Raw genomic sequence first — 16,214 nt, forward strand, 5'->3', positions numbered from 1 at the left:
GCAAGTGCTCTGTAGCTCTGTCTTTTATGGAGCACTGTGATAAATGCCCGTGGTATGAAAATATTACTGAACAGCTGGGAACGTTCAGTGATCATATTTGCTCATGTGTATTCATCAAATAGCTTGGGTGGGAAGGGGCTTCTGTGAGAGAAGAGGATGGGAGTGGAAATCTGGCTTGCTTAACTGCTCCATTTCTGCTATTAGAGGAATTGCTGAAAAAATGTCGATGCTGAAAATTGGAGTATAAATCATTACTATCCTGTTGTAAGTGTTGTGTTAACAGCATTATGATGCTTTTCATCTCTCTCTGGGGCCTGCGTAGAAATACTGAGGAAGCTTTTTGACATTACTTGCTTTTTGGCTCTTGGAGCTGCATAAACCTGGGGCTTCACCTGTGCATCCTTTATCCATGTGATTTTTCATTTTATTACTAGATAGTGCCAGGGTGATTTTCTGACCAAAAATGTTTGAAAGGCCTTTTTCCTCTGCAGTAAGAAAAAAGTTCCCTTCCTCTTACAAACTCAGTTATAAAGCCCCAAGCAATAGACAGAATTAGGTTTACAAGATCCAGCAGTCTAGAGCATGACCAGTTTTCTTTTGCCTCTCGTCTGTGTTGTCTCATGCTCAGGTCACAGAGAGAGCAAACCTAAAAGATGATAGGATAGACCTCCTTCTGCTGTCCTCTATGAAATGTTACTACCTGCATGGATTGGCCAAACCCTGAGGATGCTAATCTCCTTTTATCTCTGTTGGGAGTGGAAATGAAGAGGGCTCTGTCCAAATGTCTTGATTTCTGTGAGCAATGATTAAGAATACTAGCTGTTTTATTGCTAGTAGGCTGTAGATGAGCATAATATTAACACAGGTATGAGAGAGGCCTTGGGGACACAATGCAGTCTTACTAATAGCAACGTGACGAGGTAAGTGAAAAGGCTTTGTCTGGATTGAGTTTTGCACTGCTGAAATAGACACTTCCCCCTTTTTCCTGCCAACATGCTGAAGGTGCATGTTTAATTCAGCCTTTATAATTTATTCAGATGAAGAATCTGAACAACAGCAAGTTGTGGGGAAGCCAGCATAGACTTGATTATTTAAATGCTCTTTAATAAAAAATGCCTTGCACAGAGCCAGGTTCATGGTGCATCCCAAGTTACTTAATTTTTCCCTGTTTTCAGCTGTATCTTAAAAAAAACCCTGAAAATCCATTAATAATCTTTTATAGTAAGGGCAGCTGTGCACCTCCAGCTGTGTGCCATTGACCATTATGCTGGGCTGGCCAGATTTACTGCTGGCCAGATTTACTGCTCCAAATGTTCAGATCAGCCACAAATGGTAAATCAGACATTATGGCAATGTACATTTTCTTCTTCCAGTGAACAGCAGTAGCCAGCTCCCTTCCAAATGAAAACCTTCATGAGCCCGGAGCTTTGGAGGTACATCATGGAAAGCAAATTGTGCTCTTAACTTGGGGGCAACTGCCTTTAACTGTTCAGAGAGGTGATGACAGCTGCAGAACATTCAGTCCATTTGCATCTGGCTGGGAGAAAATGCAAAATGATCAATTCAAGCCGAGTAGTTTTGAAAGTCTTGTGAAGTCATTTATAATAATCTTCTGCCTTATATGCAGTCTAGTGCTGAGAATCACCATGTGTGACTATGTACCTCATTTGCTATAGATGCTTGTCAAACTAGCTGTCTATTAAATGGATTTAATCATCATATTCATTTAATTACTCTTGTTTTTTTCCCCAGTGTAGACAAAGCCTTGCAACAAGCATGGCGGGAGGTCTGGAGTACAGAATAAGTGCTGAAATCAGAGGGTGGTATTGCTGTTATTTATTTTCTTGTGTAATCTGTGCTGTTAGGGGCTCTCAAAGGCAGGAATGATACATTGCCAGAGTACAGGCATGTTAGCAGTATCCATTGCTTGTGAATCACAGAATCACAGAATGGCCTGGCAATGCAACAGCTCTCTTCCCTTTAGCAGTGTTTGCTCCTACATGCATTGTTGATGGAAAAAGGAATTCAGTTTGTCTTTGCTATGTTCATCTATTCTTTTAGGAGAGTGGGGTTTTGAGACGGGAAACAGGAACAGGATCTTTGAACTGGAGTTGCACATTAAAGGGTGGAGAGTCTTTCTTTCACTGTATGTTATGAACTTCTTACAGCTTCATTTTAAAGCCATGAGCTGAGCTCCAGTCCAAACAGTGTGAATTAAATTTTTTTGTGTAAGCCACACTGAAGCAAAATCACGGTAAGCAGCAATATTTACCACTTACACCTGAAGGCAGCTGGATTGAGTAAACCTGATTAATCCTGTGGTCATTCAGAGAGGCAATAGAACAGAGCAAAGTCAGCCCTAAATTTAGCACAGAAATCCCTAAGTCACCTCTATTTTTCTATAATTTTGCTCTTTGTCTTTGAGATAAATCTGAGGTCCTTATTCAGTTTTATCCCGTCTTTGTTTATTAGAGTTGCCTTTCAGGATGAGCATTTTGTTCATGATAGTTGTAGAAGTGTCCCAGCATGAGGACAAGACAAAAGCTGCTAAGAGCTTCAGGAGTTGGTGTGAAAAATTGAGGATAGCCTTATAAAGTTATGCTATTAGAAGAGATACTGCTGAGAAAAAGTAAATGCATTTATTTGTACTATCTTCTGGTACAAAGTGCAGTGTTCATATTGGTATTGGATCTTTCCTGTCTGAAATGCACACTGTCTTCTAGTAAGGAGAATTTATTTTCTCCTGCAGTTTTTAAGAGATGAGAGATCTGTAACAGGTTGAGAACTCTGTAGTCTCTCTTTTATGTTCTTTCATGGTTTTCTTTCTCTAGTATGGACATTACAGCATTGGTGAAGATAAGGTAATGCAGTCCAAACTGCACCCCAGATTGCTTTTATCTTCTCCTATTTTTCTCCAAGTGGCTTTCAGAGAGAAGATTTCCTGGGGTTTTTGTTTTTTTTCCTCCAGGCTATTCAGTGCACATTTCATGAGACAGCATTCATGGAAACTTTGTGCTCTCTGACCTCTTACAGTTCTTCATTCTGTTATGCTGCTCACGTTAGAAGCAAGCTGCTGGCTAAAGTAGAGCTAAAAAAAGGTGTTAGATGCCGCTAGAAAGTGTTGTGGAGAGAAGACAAGCTGCTCAGCTGACTGTTGTGATGCACATGACTTTGTGCTGACTGTTTTCAAAGGATTATTCAAAGACTCATGATAGCATAAGAACTTTCCAGTGGAGACTGCAGATTGTGCTTCAGGATGTAATCTGAGGTCTTGTACAGCAGAACCTGGCTAGAGATCAAAGGCAGTCTTTGTGATTTAATAACATAAAAGGTGAAGATGTTTTGACTCTCTTGAGTTTTCTCATTAATGTTTTGCTATGTCATGGCTACTTTTAGCTTTTTAGTGAATCTACAGTCCGTTTCATGTTGACAAGCTACACATTAGGCTGTTCTGGCACAGTAAAAATGCTATAGAATGACTGTCTTCCAAAAGTGACTGTAATACAGTCTGAAAGACAAGCATAAATTTGAAAATGGATACGTTTTCAAGAATAGTCTTTGCAGACTGGGTGGACAGAGTGTCAGGAGAGGGCCACAAGTGGCAGAGGATAAATTGCAGTTGTCTGCTGGACCTATTGTTGGCAAATGCTTTTCCAACACATTTAGTACCCATGTTTTGCATTTGATTGATGCATACAGTTCTGGCTTTGCCGCCTCATCTGATGATTTTCCATGTATTATTCATATTCCTGCATTATAAACTGTGGTACAAGATGTTCCAGACTAAGTAGCTTGTCTTCATATAGCTTGGCTCTGTGCTGTACTTCGATAAATCATTTGGTATTGCTCACAAAGTCTAGGAAGGGATTATTTGAGCTATAGATCCCTACTGTATAATTGCTTTTTTCTCAGTTCCTATTTCTATACCAGTGTAATCGTAGAAAGACTGCTGAGGGTTTGGTGAGTAGGGCACAGCAACAAAATGCTATCTTCTATTTTGCTAATTTTTCGTGTACTTTACAATGGAATATGAAAAACCATGCTGTTTTCCCACTCTTTTTCTTCTATGTTATCTCAGCAGACCGTATAATAGCCAGTTCATTGTTAAATACCTTGGAGACTTGACTTTGTTCTTGTAGCTCTAGCAGTCAAGAATTGAACAGAAAGGAGGCTGTATATATCATACACTGCTAAATGTATATTATTTTCTCATCCAGAACTGACATGATAGACAGCGCTTTTACAGAATGAGTAGTTGATGTAAAATCCTCTGGTATTTGCAGCCTGTTGATATTTGTACAAACCAGGGCAGAGGGGAGGTAGATTCAGGTTTGAAGCGTCCATTCAGATGAACCTGATGTAGAAGGATCAGAAAAGGATTGCTACAGAAAATGGCCAAAAACCAGAAGCAAAATAGTTCCAGGGATGGGAAAAGTCTCTGAGCAGGAAATCGCTTTGTATTACTTTCATGCTCACTCATGTAGTCTGCTTTGATGCCAAAACAGAGGGATTATTGACATATAAGCCTTCAAGCTTTGTATGTGGAAAGGTAGTTATTGGGAATAACTTTGTGTGGCATTATCATGAACTGCTAAGAGATCTAAGCACAAACTCAATGGGCATCATTGTGTGCCTAATGTGGATAAGATAACAGCATAAAGTAAGTAGTGCATATCTCCTGTTCTAGAAGCACTGCTCTGATACAGATAAAATCCAGGACAATATTTTCAAAACTAACTTTTGTGTTGACTCCAGTCTGTAACACAAAATTTGTTGTGGTACAGAAAGAGAAGTAATTTAGAGATGAACTGCTTTACTGGGTTCTGCGCTAACTCTCTTGTACAAATCCTGACAGATACCCATAATTCTCTACAAATCTTGTTTAAAACGAAGAAATAAAAATTCTCTTACCCTGAAATCTGAATCAGTTGCTCAGATATGTACATTCCTGTTTCATGTAGTCCATCCCTTGAGGTATCAATGGACACTGGATACTCTGGACAAAAAGTTGGCAGTGCAGATGAATCTGTCATAACGACCATGCTCTGTGCATGATTAATTTGTAAAATGGCACATGTTGCATCAATATTTATATTTGATCCATTGAGACAGCTAGCTAGTTCAGCATATGGGAAGCATTACAGTTTTGTGAGCCTACAATGTCTTTTCTTACAGAGGGTGGGTATATATAACAAAAATAATTGTGTTTATGTAGCAAAACATATTCACACAGGCTGTATCAATTGAGTTTTTGCACAGCCATTCACAATACAAATAAAAATATCATTAAAATATCCAAGCAGTACAGAAAAGAGTTCACACAGAAGAGCCCAGATGATGTGCGTTCTAGAGGAGGAGTTTTCCTATGCTGGAGCCAGCAATGACTGAAGCTGGAAATACCACCCAACAAGCAGTATTTTCAGATGTCTAATTACAAAAATAAGAAGGGGAAGGGAGAGAAGGAAGGGTGGACTGAGGCATCATCTCAGAGAGAATGAATTTCAGGCTTTTGGCTCGGTGAACATGCAATTACCTGCCAATTTAAAGGTCAGTCAATAGTCACAAAACACGATGTCAGAGTAGGAGACTGCCTGGGTTGAAAATCCTTAAGAAATCTGTGGATACAGTTATCACTGTCAGTGCTGAGAAGTTGAAGCCCAAAAAATCTATCTTGAAATTTCCTGCCGGCACTTAATATTTTAATATGGGCAAGGGGTTGGCTTTGGTTTAAAATCTGCTTCCTCTTTGTCTAATGCTGATTTTAGCAGTGCTACGGCACTTTCAGCAGCTAGCACAGGCAGGAACTGGAACTCTTGGGTGATGCCAGCACCTTCAGCTTTGCTGAAGTTAAGAATGACACTGTCCAAGTCCATGTTGGACAGTACAGAAAGTTCTGTGAGCCCAAGGGCATGGCTGGCAGTGGTGCGTACCCACAGAAACTCCTAGTAGCAAATGGTGGCTATACCAGGCTAGCTTTTCATTTTTTATTCTTCCTTTTGAATATAGTAGAGCTCCAAGTACCATGCTCATTCCTGAATGGATCATCTTGGTAGAAAAAGAGAAATGCTTCTCTTCTTAGCAGTCTATTGAAGACTGCTGAAACTGGAAGTATCCAACCAGTACTGGGCGTACTTGCTCATGGATTTGATTTGCTAACCTGCAGGATAACTCTTGGGTCTGAAAGCACACAAGACGCTATTTGCAAGGTCTGTTTTCCCTCGGGGCGTAAAGTTTCCCCTTTCTGCTCTTCTGCTTCTTATTTAAAAAAAAAAAAAAGTCACCTTACCTTGTTGAGTACGCTGGACTGAACAGCAAGCAGTTAGAGGTGATAAAGATCTAGCATGAACTACTTAGGATTCAAGGCATGGTTTCTGCACTATGAACACTTGAGTTTTGAGCAGTGTAACTTGCCTCCCCCAGATCTGGTGGGGCTCAGGATTTAGCCTTTGGCTCCTAGTGGTGGAGTGTCAGCAACTTTCTCACCCAGACAGAGGCTGCAGGTCTCTCTCAAGTAAAATAACCAAGGACCGCTGTCAGATACTTCCCTCCCAGGAAGTGTGGATTCTGTGCTCTCCCTGTCCTCAGAGAGGATCTCCCCAAGTGTGTCAGTGACTTATGCGGGAAGAAATGGCTTATCTTGAACCCCAGTGTCAAAATAAAGGGTCTTGCTCTTTCAGAGGCTTGCAGTAGTTTATGTTAACCGGGAAGTTGCAGCATAAATGCAAAGCATGTGGTTGCTGACTCCCTGTTCTCTGCATGCCTCCATTATAGTCCTATAGACTCCTCATGTAGAACGGGGAATAAGTGTGGTTCAACACTCATTATATTCCTTTTATTCATTTGTGTGCTCACATAGTGCTAATAACAATGCAGTACAATAAAAGATAGCACAAGAGCCTTAAATTAAACACAGCCTTTCCAGTATCTCAGCAGGGTGGCAGTCAGGCATGTATTTCCAGCTGCCTTTCAGCAAGCCCATTAATAAATCATAGTTGTTTTCCTGGAAGGAGAACAGCTGGGACATCCTTCTGTTTTGGGGCAGAACCATATTCAGTATCCCACAATTATTTGTTGGACATGGGTGTGAAGAACTGCCCTAAGAACTGGAACTGCTCAGTCATCATCTTCAACTTGACTTAATGCCCACTTACACAAGGTTTTCTGTACTCCTTGTCCAACAACTTATGTGTTCTACTGTTCTACTTAATGAGCTTGTATATGTTTATGTATTTAAGAATAATGATCCTTTCTGAGCTTTTATCTGTCTGTAATGATTTGTGTTGACAAACAGTGCGTCAGATTGTGTCTGAATGCTGGCCATCTTTCATCCCCAAAATACATCTGGACTTAGGCAGTGGCCCATGACTTCTAAAATATGGAGAATGTTTTAGTTCGGGTCCAGATCACATTGCTTACGTGCAGGCAGAAAAAAAAAAAAAACAACCACCTGGAGTTCTCATAGCTTTTCTCCACTTACCCTGTTTTTCAGAATGTTGGTTATGCTGTGGTTACTCCCTGAGATCTGTCTCCAACTGGCTTTATTATAAGAAGATAAGGAAGGGAGAGACATGGCAGCCTTGTTCAAATGAGGGTTGTTAATGACAACAATGACAATTCTGCTAACTCATTTGTCAAGGAACTGTTTGTCTACAAAGAATGAATTTTCACCTTATAGTAGAATCTCTGCTAATAACTTGCATAATTAGAACTCATGTCAGTAAAAGTTCATGTATTGAGTGAATTACTGATAATTTTGAGACTTATGTGGACAGAAACACAATTCACACAGACCAATCATGATGTTAATATGATGTCTGTAATTTAATCTTATTGCCTTCTAGATCTACAAATGTGCAGTAGTTACCATCACAACCTTTTAATGGTTTGTGAGTAAATAAGCTTACTGTGGCAATCTTTGTGGCCCCAGGGAGAGTGCTGTGACTGTGCAGGTAATACCTGTCTGTGGAGCACGGCCGCTTCAGAGATTTTTGTTGGTAATTGTTTTGGTAGAAATAGGAAAGTATGAAAATACCACACAAAATGAAGTTTTAGGTGAAATCTTTTTTTTTTTTTTTTTTTTTTTTTAACAAAGGAATTTCAAAGCTCAGTACAGACAGTACAAGCATCTGGGAAGATTAATAATTGCATGAAAAATCATGTGGTACCTACTGGCCATATAGAAACCTGCCTTGCTTCCACTGAAGTGATTGTGCATTGCAGGTGCCTTGACCTATATGATTGGTGAGATCTTTTTTCAGGTAGTGCAGATGCACAATTGGATTTGAGCACCCTGGAACTTATAATGGCACTCTAAAGTTTTGTGAGGTGAAGATAGCACCAAGATTTTGGTTACTTGGGTTAACTGCCATTTAAGTGAGTCATGTTTTTCTCTAAGCTAAGTATCAAAGTAGTGGTCCTCATCTCTGGGATGTCTTTAGTTCCTCAGAAATTGCTATACAAACATGAAGCATCATTGTAATCTTTCATGTTTTTCAAGCAAGTTAGAGTAGGTTAGCGTGAAATATCTGATGATATCTTTAAAAGTTAGTGTTTGTGGAAAGTCTCTTTAGTAGTGTCTTGTGAATCAAAATACATGCTCTTAGTGTTAGAGAAGGAGGTTGCTAAATTGCCGACTCAACGCTGTTCCAAATGAGTGCTCGGTTGATTCACAGCATTCTCTTCCTGTTCTATCTTAGTGTTGACATCAATGTTTAGAGATGCTTTAACCTTGCAAGCAAAATAATGGGGACCTCTGGTTGTTGTCATCAGAAAATTGGCTGCGATGGAATCATTGGCTCAGCTGCCAAAGAGGATCGCTGTGGAATCTGCAGTGGTGATGGCAAAACCTGTAAAGTGGTGAAAGGCGACTTCAACCACACGAAGGGGATGGGTGAGTAACCCTCAGCAGCATTCCAGTAGAGTGGAGGTTCTCTTAAGTGATCGAGGAGAGTTAAAGAGAGGCCGTAATAGCTCTTCTTCTGGGATAGCATTTAACGCAAGGTAGAAGAGGGCGACTGTTCTCTAAAATTGCATGATTTCTTTTATGTATGAGAACACAAAAACTTAGTATTGTTCATGACATCCTGCTCTTGCAGACAGTGCATAGGGGGCGAACCCTCCTGGGTTCTCTGATTTTTCTCATTTACAACCAGCTTGCTGCCAGAAAATGTTCTGTAAAAGCGTGTGGTGAGGAACCACTAAAAAGACATGCAAAAATGAGAATATTGGCTTGTCCCTAGTCCTGCTTATGAGAAACTAAATATACAAGGGTAGATAATCAGAGATTCACTTCTATGATTTGCTGAGCCTCTTGTTAGATGGTGAGTTGGGATTGCTGAGAACTTGTCAGGATCAGACATGATGGGGCTGTGGAGTTTCCAAAATATTTTTCATTTGGAACATCTAGCTGGAACACCAAACACTCAGTTCAGTGATGGTAGTCACTGAATGTCTGCTTCTTATTCAGTTTTATAGATACCAGCCATTTCCTCTGTCTGAAATTCAGAGTGAAGTTGTGTTTCTCATTTTGAATACTATTGGTGCTGTTGATTTTTAATTAACAGGTAAAATCATAGTATATTCTCCAGTGGAGGAAAGTCTGATTTCAGCACCATCTTTGAGCTCTTTGGGAGCTCTGAATGATGCTCTTTGTATGCTACAATGATTTATTCCATAATCAGTATATTTCAGCTAAATTAAAAAGACTTCCCCTCTGAATATTATTACTGAAACCCTGCCAGCCACAGCATCCACTATAAGATAAAAGAGCTTCTGGTCAGACTGAAGACTTTCCCCTCTCTTGTTAAACGTTAATGTATATACACCTTGGTGTCTGAATTAGTCTTTGTTCCAGAGTTTCTCTTCTGCGCTTCTAAGAAATGTGTTATCACTCAACCTTATCAGGCAAAGGGAGAGAAAGTCAGGCTCAGGACTTGCAAGCTCCTTGAGTAGGAAGGAAGTGTTCAGAAAAACTGATTTCACATTCAGTAAATGCAGAATTGCCATTTTGCTATGTAGAAATACATTAAAAATGTGCTACTCCAGGACAGTACTGTAAAGCACTCAGAAATAGATTTCACTTAAGCACGCACTTTAATTCTGTTTAATTACTGAAGCACCATAAGTGCTTAGTAGCTTCCCTGAATCAAGGTCTCAGCACTGAATTCTGAGTCTCTGATTTTGAGCATTGACCTTTTCCTCTGTATCCTCTTCCTCATTTGTGAGGGGCAAGGAGGATTTCCCACCTCTGCCATGTCTTTCTGGAGCACGTGTGTGTTGTTGCATTGCTAGGCCAACCTGCTAAATGATTTTCTGCATTATTGCCTTTGACTCTTTTGACCAAGTTATTTTTCACCTTTTTTCACCTTTTGTCAAGGCATTTGCATTTGATAGAAATTATTGAAGAATTTTCTCATTTCAGTTGTAAAAATTACATTGTTTTGTGGGAAGAGCTTTAAAAACCATCCACAAAGTGATAAAAAGTCTTCTAGATTGGGAATCATCTTTGCATTTTATTTTGTAAAAGAAAACAACCATTTACACTTTTTGAATTAGTCAGTTATTATTTTCCTGCTTTGGGGTTTCTTCTGTGCTAAACACTGAAAATAGATTTTCACTTACATTTCCCAGCTCCAACTCTGCAAGTATTTTATGCATTGCAAGTTACTCCCATCAATTTATATTTGTATATGAATGTTTTGCAGAATGAGGTCCTCAGATTAACTTAGTGAATCCCATGCAGTGAGCGGTGCTAGATCTGAGGCATCACGCATGAACAAAAAAATGATCTTTTTTCTTTAAATCAGCACTTCAGCAAATATGTACAAAAATCTGATGATCTTTTGGTCGAACAAGGATACACAATGTGAATTCAGGTTTCAAATTTGCAAATGATAGCACAGGTCAGTGACAAATGCCCATAAGCTTGCTGCTGTGCAAGTGAAAGCCAACACACTGTGTGAAGTATGCTACTTTAGTATTTCGGAAGAGAATAACCTTCCAGTATCAATATACTGACTGTTTTGGAGTGGTATCTGTTTTGTGAATTGCAGCTGCTACCTTCAGGCCATATCCTCAGCAGCTGTACGTGTGAAACGCCGCTGACTGTAGGGTTGGTCCCTGTGCTTCCTGTGATTACAAACTATGTTATCAAGCCCTGTTAACTGAACTAAACCCATGCCAACTCATTTCTGTTTCTTAGTAACCAATAGTCATTGTAAGAAGGTTTCCACATGTGTGATGGCAAAGGCAAAGTCTGTTCCCAAGTGTTTCTCGTGTAAGATTCTTGAATGCTGTTTGCAGTGTCAGTGGGTGTTGGTGACATCCTTTGGTGTTGGTCCTTTGTCTTCTTTCGGTTGAATTAAATGGGGAGATTGGTATCAAAAGCCATGGATAAACTTCAAGACCTTTTACCAGTTGGTTTGTTTTTTTAAAAATACCAGGCACAGATTGTTCCCTTTTAGAAAATCTGCCTGTATGAGATTTTTTTCATTAATGAAATGACAAATACTGACTCAATTTTTCATTTATTTTTACTACCTTACTGTCCCATATTTTATAAGATTTTGCTATCCCTGTAGAACATTATGGTGGAACATTCAAAGCACCTCACAGGAGGGACGTCCAGCAGTACAAAACTTGCTGCCTGTGTTTCAGAGTGATCCAACTGTAAATGGATTCCAATTCTTTCTTGGGTAGGAGATCAAAAGTATTTATAATGCTAAATGTCACGTACACTATGGTGCACCTGGCTGTCTTCAGTAGGGCAGCTGAGTGCACTGTTTTAGACAGAAGTTTACTTCTGTCTTGCACCATTCCCTGTACCTAATTCTGTGAGATAACTATAAGATAATAATACAGACAGATTTATTATGTTCATCTCTGTCTCTCTGCCACTGTACGAGGGACCTGGAACTAGAGGTCAGTTCTTTGGCTCGTATTTGTTGGGTGGCTGATCTGTCTCACAGACTCCAGGGCTGTGCATGCCATTCGCAGATCTGCATTAAGAATGAGATGTTTTCCCTTGCATCTGTTTCTGTGCTGATTTTTTTCTCAGACACATCAAGATTGCAACTCTGCTTGTGATCCTAAAGAATGACTCTAGTTATTTGGGTGTTTTCTTTTTAATTACAAAGCATAATGTGGTGATACCATTGCCAGTTGTATTATTTGATTGAAGAGATGACTAGTGTATCTTTGCTAGCAATTTCTATTTTACGATAATGAGAAAGCAGGCCTTTTATTTTGTACTTTATTTTTCCAGCAGACATTTAAAGGAAAGAAAGGAAATTTGGACAGTGGTGCTGTAGTGCTGGCTTGTATCTTTATGTAATGCAAGAATTTATTTTCTTTTCAATAGGATATACATTGAAATGATGAGAAAAATAGCGCCCCAGCAGTTACCCCTGGGGTGTCTTACAAGAGTTTAAGCAGAACATGCAAGTTAAATTCTAGCAGCCAATGCTGAAGTAATGGTAGGAGGCTTTGAAATCTATCCATGGCTCCCCGATGAAATTATTTTCATCCAAACAAGCTATCCCATGGCTGGAAGTGGACAGGTGCTGATGAAGGAATTACTCTCAAGATAATAGCAGGAGAGAATCATCACAGCTGCTCAGAAAATGAACATATGGTTACCAGTGGACGTATCTGCACACCACTGCAAAAACTACCATTCAGTAAAATGTGCAAGGTGGGAAGGGCAATGGAAACTAAAGTGCCTAGCTGGTACTCATGCCTAAAATACTGGGGGAGCTCTGCTGGCCTTGACCAGCAGGTAGACAGTGCATTCAATTTCCTTAGCTTCCTCCCTGAGATCTTTGTTCTAAGTACTTTCATGATATTTGATAATGGGCAGAGAACGGTTGGCTTTCTCATACGTGGTCGTCATGTGTGTACAGGGAAAAGATATGAAGGTACGATGCCTAGAGAGCAGTACTTTCAGCCATGGGATAATTTCTCCTTCACCTCAGAAGTCTGTCTTTTGGTGAGATGTCAACGGGAAACCAGTTTTGCAGTAGATCAGTGATGTTCTGAAGTTCATACTAAACTTTTTCTTCATTCTGGGAATAATAACAGTGGCTAACAATGGATTTCCCTGTGTGAACTGCTTTCCTCTTGCAAATCTCTCCAGCATTTAAATGAAGATACAGTAGCCACTGTTCACATATTAATCTCCTTGATGACAAAGCCACCTCTTTGTTCTGGTGTCTCTCCTAATACGAGTTACACCATGTAATTTGTACCTAGGATTTGCTTCAATCACGGTCTTACATTCCTGAGACACTGATGTAATGCAGATTGTCCAGAAAGATTGGTGTGTGCCAAAGTAACTGTTCCCAAGGTGGAGTGTACTGCATACAGCACTATAAATTATCAAATAATGAAGTTCTCCTGTTGTACTTCCAAAGCTTCATCTTAACAGGCTGATTTATGGGTGAAATCACTAGAAATATTGCCCGATAGTTGCCAAATCTCATCAGTCTTTAACCAATTCCTCATTTAAAGAACTTTAAGCCCAACCTTGCAAACTCTGGCATTGCAGACAATTATCCTAACAGATCTTCTTGATTCTAAGCCAACTCTTGAGACTTTGTCTTACAGCTAACACTTGATAATCTTTCTGGCAATCTGCAGTGATAGTTTGCTTAATAAAATGTGTCTGGAAAACAATGTAGTTGTTTTCCGGTGCAGTCGTCTCAAAGACCTGGATTATTATGTGACCAGCAGTGTCACTATAGCTCTAAGGTCCAGATTGGAACAGTGGAAGTGATCTGAACTTGTAGCTGGGACAAATTTGCATGGATGGTGTATGGTATGTTTGCAATCAGATTTGACCCCTAACTCACAATGTTACTGAGTTACAATGACTGAGAGTATCAAGATTCTTCTTTTGGTACATGCCCAAGAATTCTGCTGCATCTCTGTAAGAACTCATCAGATTCATACAGCTGCTAATTGGTTCAGATTTCACTAAAGGAAAAGAAAGAGTCGGCAGTCAGGTTTCTGCTCCATGATCTCAGTGAGTTAACACAGTATGTTTCTTCTTATTCAGGAGCTGTTGAATACAGCCCTCCAAAGCCATCAGCCAGGATAAGGAATTACATGAGGAGAAAAATCTGGTGTAAGACCAAAGTAAACAGTTTCCAGAACTAATACCCTATTAATAGCTTATATTCCACTATTTACCATTGTAAAAAGTAACATAAAAGTCAGCTTTCTCCTGTGGTGTTTCTCTCATGACACAGTGATGAAATGAGAATGTATTTATGGCACTATGGAGCTTCAAGCATGGCTCCACAGCTTGCTCACCTCTAAAGCAGTGACATTTCTGGCTTTGCCAGGTCAGTGAACAGACCCAGAGTTCACTGAAGTCAGTGGCAGGCTTTCCACTGTGTTCTGTGTAACTTTGCCTTTAGTCTTTGCAAGATTCGGCTCAAGGCATTCATATCTGGAAAACAATTTAAAATATAAGTAAATAGTACCCTTGTAGATACTTTACATTACCTGAAACTTGGGCATGTTCCAAATTGGCTTCCTAACAGGGTGTTCAGATGTGTCATAGGGCCTATTTTCCTGTGATGCACTGTTATGAATCACATCTTTGCTGTGTGCTCGTGTCTGGTGGTAATTCTCCATCGGGTTTATATGCAGATGCATGGGGAGCACTGGGGATGTTTGATTTCTGGAACACTCTGTTTTGACTGTAATTTGGTATCTCAGCTGATGAAAAAACAACTCCTGGAAATAACTAGAGTAAAATTCAACATCTGTTTGCTTTGATTTTATAACAGATTTCCGTATTGCATTTAAGAGCTCACCCTGGAAGTTAAGATTGTTCCCAGTGAAGCCTACTCTGTACTCACAGATGGGAAGCCACTGCTTTGACCTCTCTGACCAGACATGGTTTGCAGCTCTGCTGTCCCTCTTACTGTTTTTCCTGCAGGGCTGACTATTGCTGAGATATCCTGAGTAAGAGAGAAGTAAGGAGGAAAAAGTGCAAAAAAGACTGAACTGAAGGGTCAAATAATGTGTGATTCACATAAAGCAATCAGGGAAAGAGCAGCTGAGTCTAGCCCAAATCATCTGTCCATCCAGTGATCCCTCAAAACCCAAGGCCTTACTGGTAGAACAACAAAGAGGCTGGACATTCTGCTTGTTCAGAGAGATAGAAACAAATCTGCAGTCTGAGATCTAAAATCCCCATCTACCTCACTCCATATCATTGTGGCAAGGGAATGACTTCATCCTGAGATGCATGTGGTTGTCAGAATCCTTCTTTAAGGCTTCTCATATCAGTCCAAGAGAAGCATGGCCTTCTGACTGCACTTGTCCCTAAAATAGCTTCCCAAACGCTGCTATTAGAGGAGTCACTTCTTCAACCTATTACTCTAGCCAGCCCTGATTTCCATAAAGGCAGGGCAGAAGAGCTTCATACAGCCCTTTATAAAGCCAAGATAAAAAAAAGGCAGGGGGGGAGGTGGGGGGAGATAAGAGGACATGCAAAATAAGCTCCTTAACATTTAAAAGAAAAAGGAGGGCAATAATCCAAAAGATGTGCCAAGTAATACACTGCAATGTCAACTGGGTGGCCAATTAGAAGGAATCAAATCATGGTTGTGATGAGATTAGTGTCATTTACAGGGATCTGATTCAGAGTCCAGTGAAGCCAGTGGAAAATCTCTCCATGACTCCCAGGCCATTGAAACAGGGTCTAATGTTCCTCAGCTTTTTAGTTTAAAGTCACCACTTCCACCCCATGGAACAAGTACGTAACTCCACATGACTCTGTGGTGGGTGAAAATAAGCTACATTTCTTTCTAGCTCCTTATTATTTTTACTGTTATTCTGTTAGTGAAAAGTAGTGTAATTACATCATATTGCTGATTATTGAATGAAGCATGAAGAGGCCGAGAGTTTCAGAAAGATGAAAGCCAAGAGAATTCCATAAAAATATGATGGGGTTCTGTAAAAACTTCCCTACCATGTCAGATGGTCTAATTTGGCATGTGCTTCTGCTGGCAGCGTTTAGAGGTGGTCACTCCTTGACAAACTGAGTTGTAGAATTCCGTTTAGCAGCCCAGTACAAGGAGCCCATTAACCACTATAATCTCCAGAACAGTTTCATAAAGTGCAAGTGAAAACAAATTTCTTTTTCCCCAGTTGTCCCATTAATTCCTTCTGTTTCATTTTAGCGTCATCCAAATGTTTTATGG

At 40.0% G+C, this 16,214-nt stretch overlaps 1 protein-coding gene across 7 annotated transcripts in view; it reads left to right on the forward strand.

The window, feature by feature from the left end:
- Positions 1–16,214, forward strand: part of ADAMTS17 (ADAM metallopeptidase with thrombospondin type 1 motif 17) — a 166,766-nt gene that overhangs the window by 101,233 nt on the left and 49,319 nt on the right. For 6 of the 7 annotated variants that reach the window (XM_052672570.1, XM_052672566.1, XM_052672568.1 and 3 more), the window contains 2 exons: positions 8,770–8,890; positions 11,201–11,275. In XM_052672570.1, coding sequence (XP_052528530.1) covers positions 8,770–8,890; positions 11,201–11,275 — 196 coding nt within the window. The remainder of the gene's footprint in view (positions 1–8,769; positions 8,891–11,200; positions 11,276–16,214) is intronic. The other variant, XM_052672567.1, reaches the window with a different exon arrangement.

Source organism: Tympanuchus pallidicinctus, unplaced genomic scaffold (genome assembly GCF_026119805.1).
Source record: "Tympanuchus pallidicinctus isolate F22 unplaced genomic scaffold, pur_lepc_1.0 scaffold12, whole genome shotgun sequence".
Taxonomy (NCBI): Eukaryota; Metazoa; Chordata; class Aves; order Galliformes; family Phasianidae; genus Tympanuchus; species Tympanuchus pallidicinctus.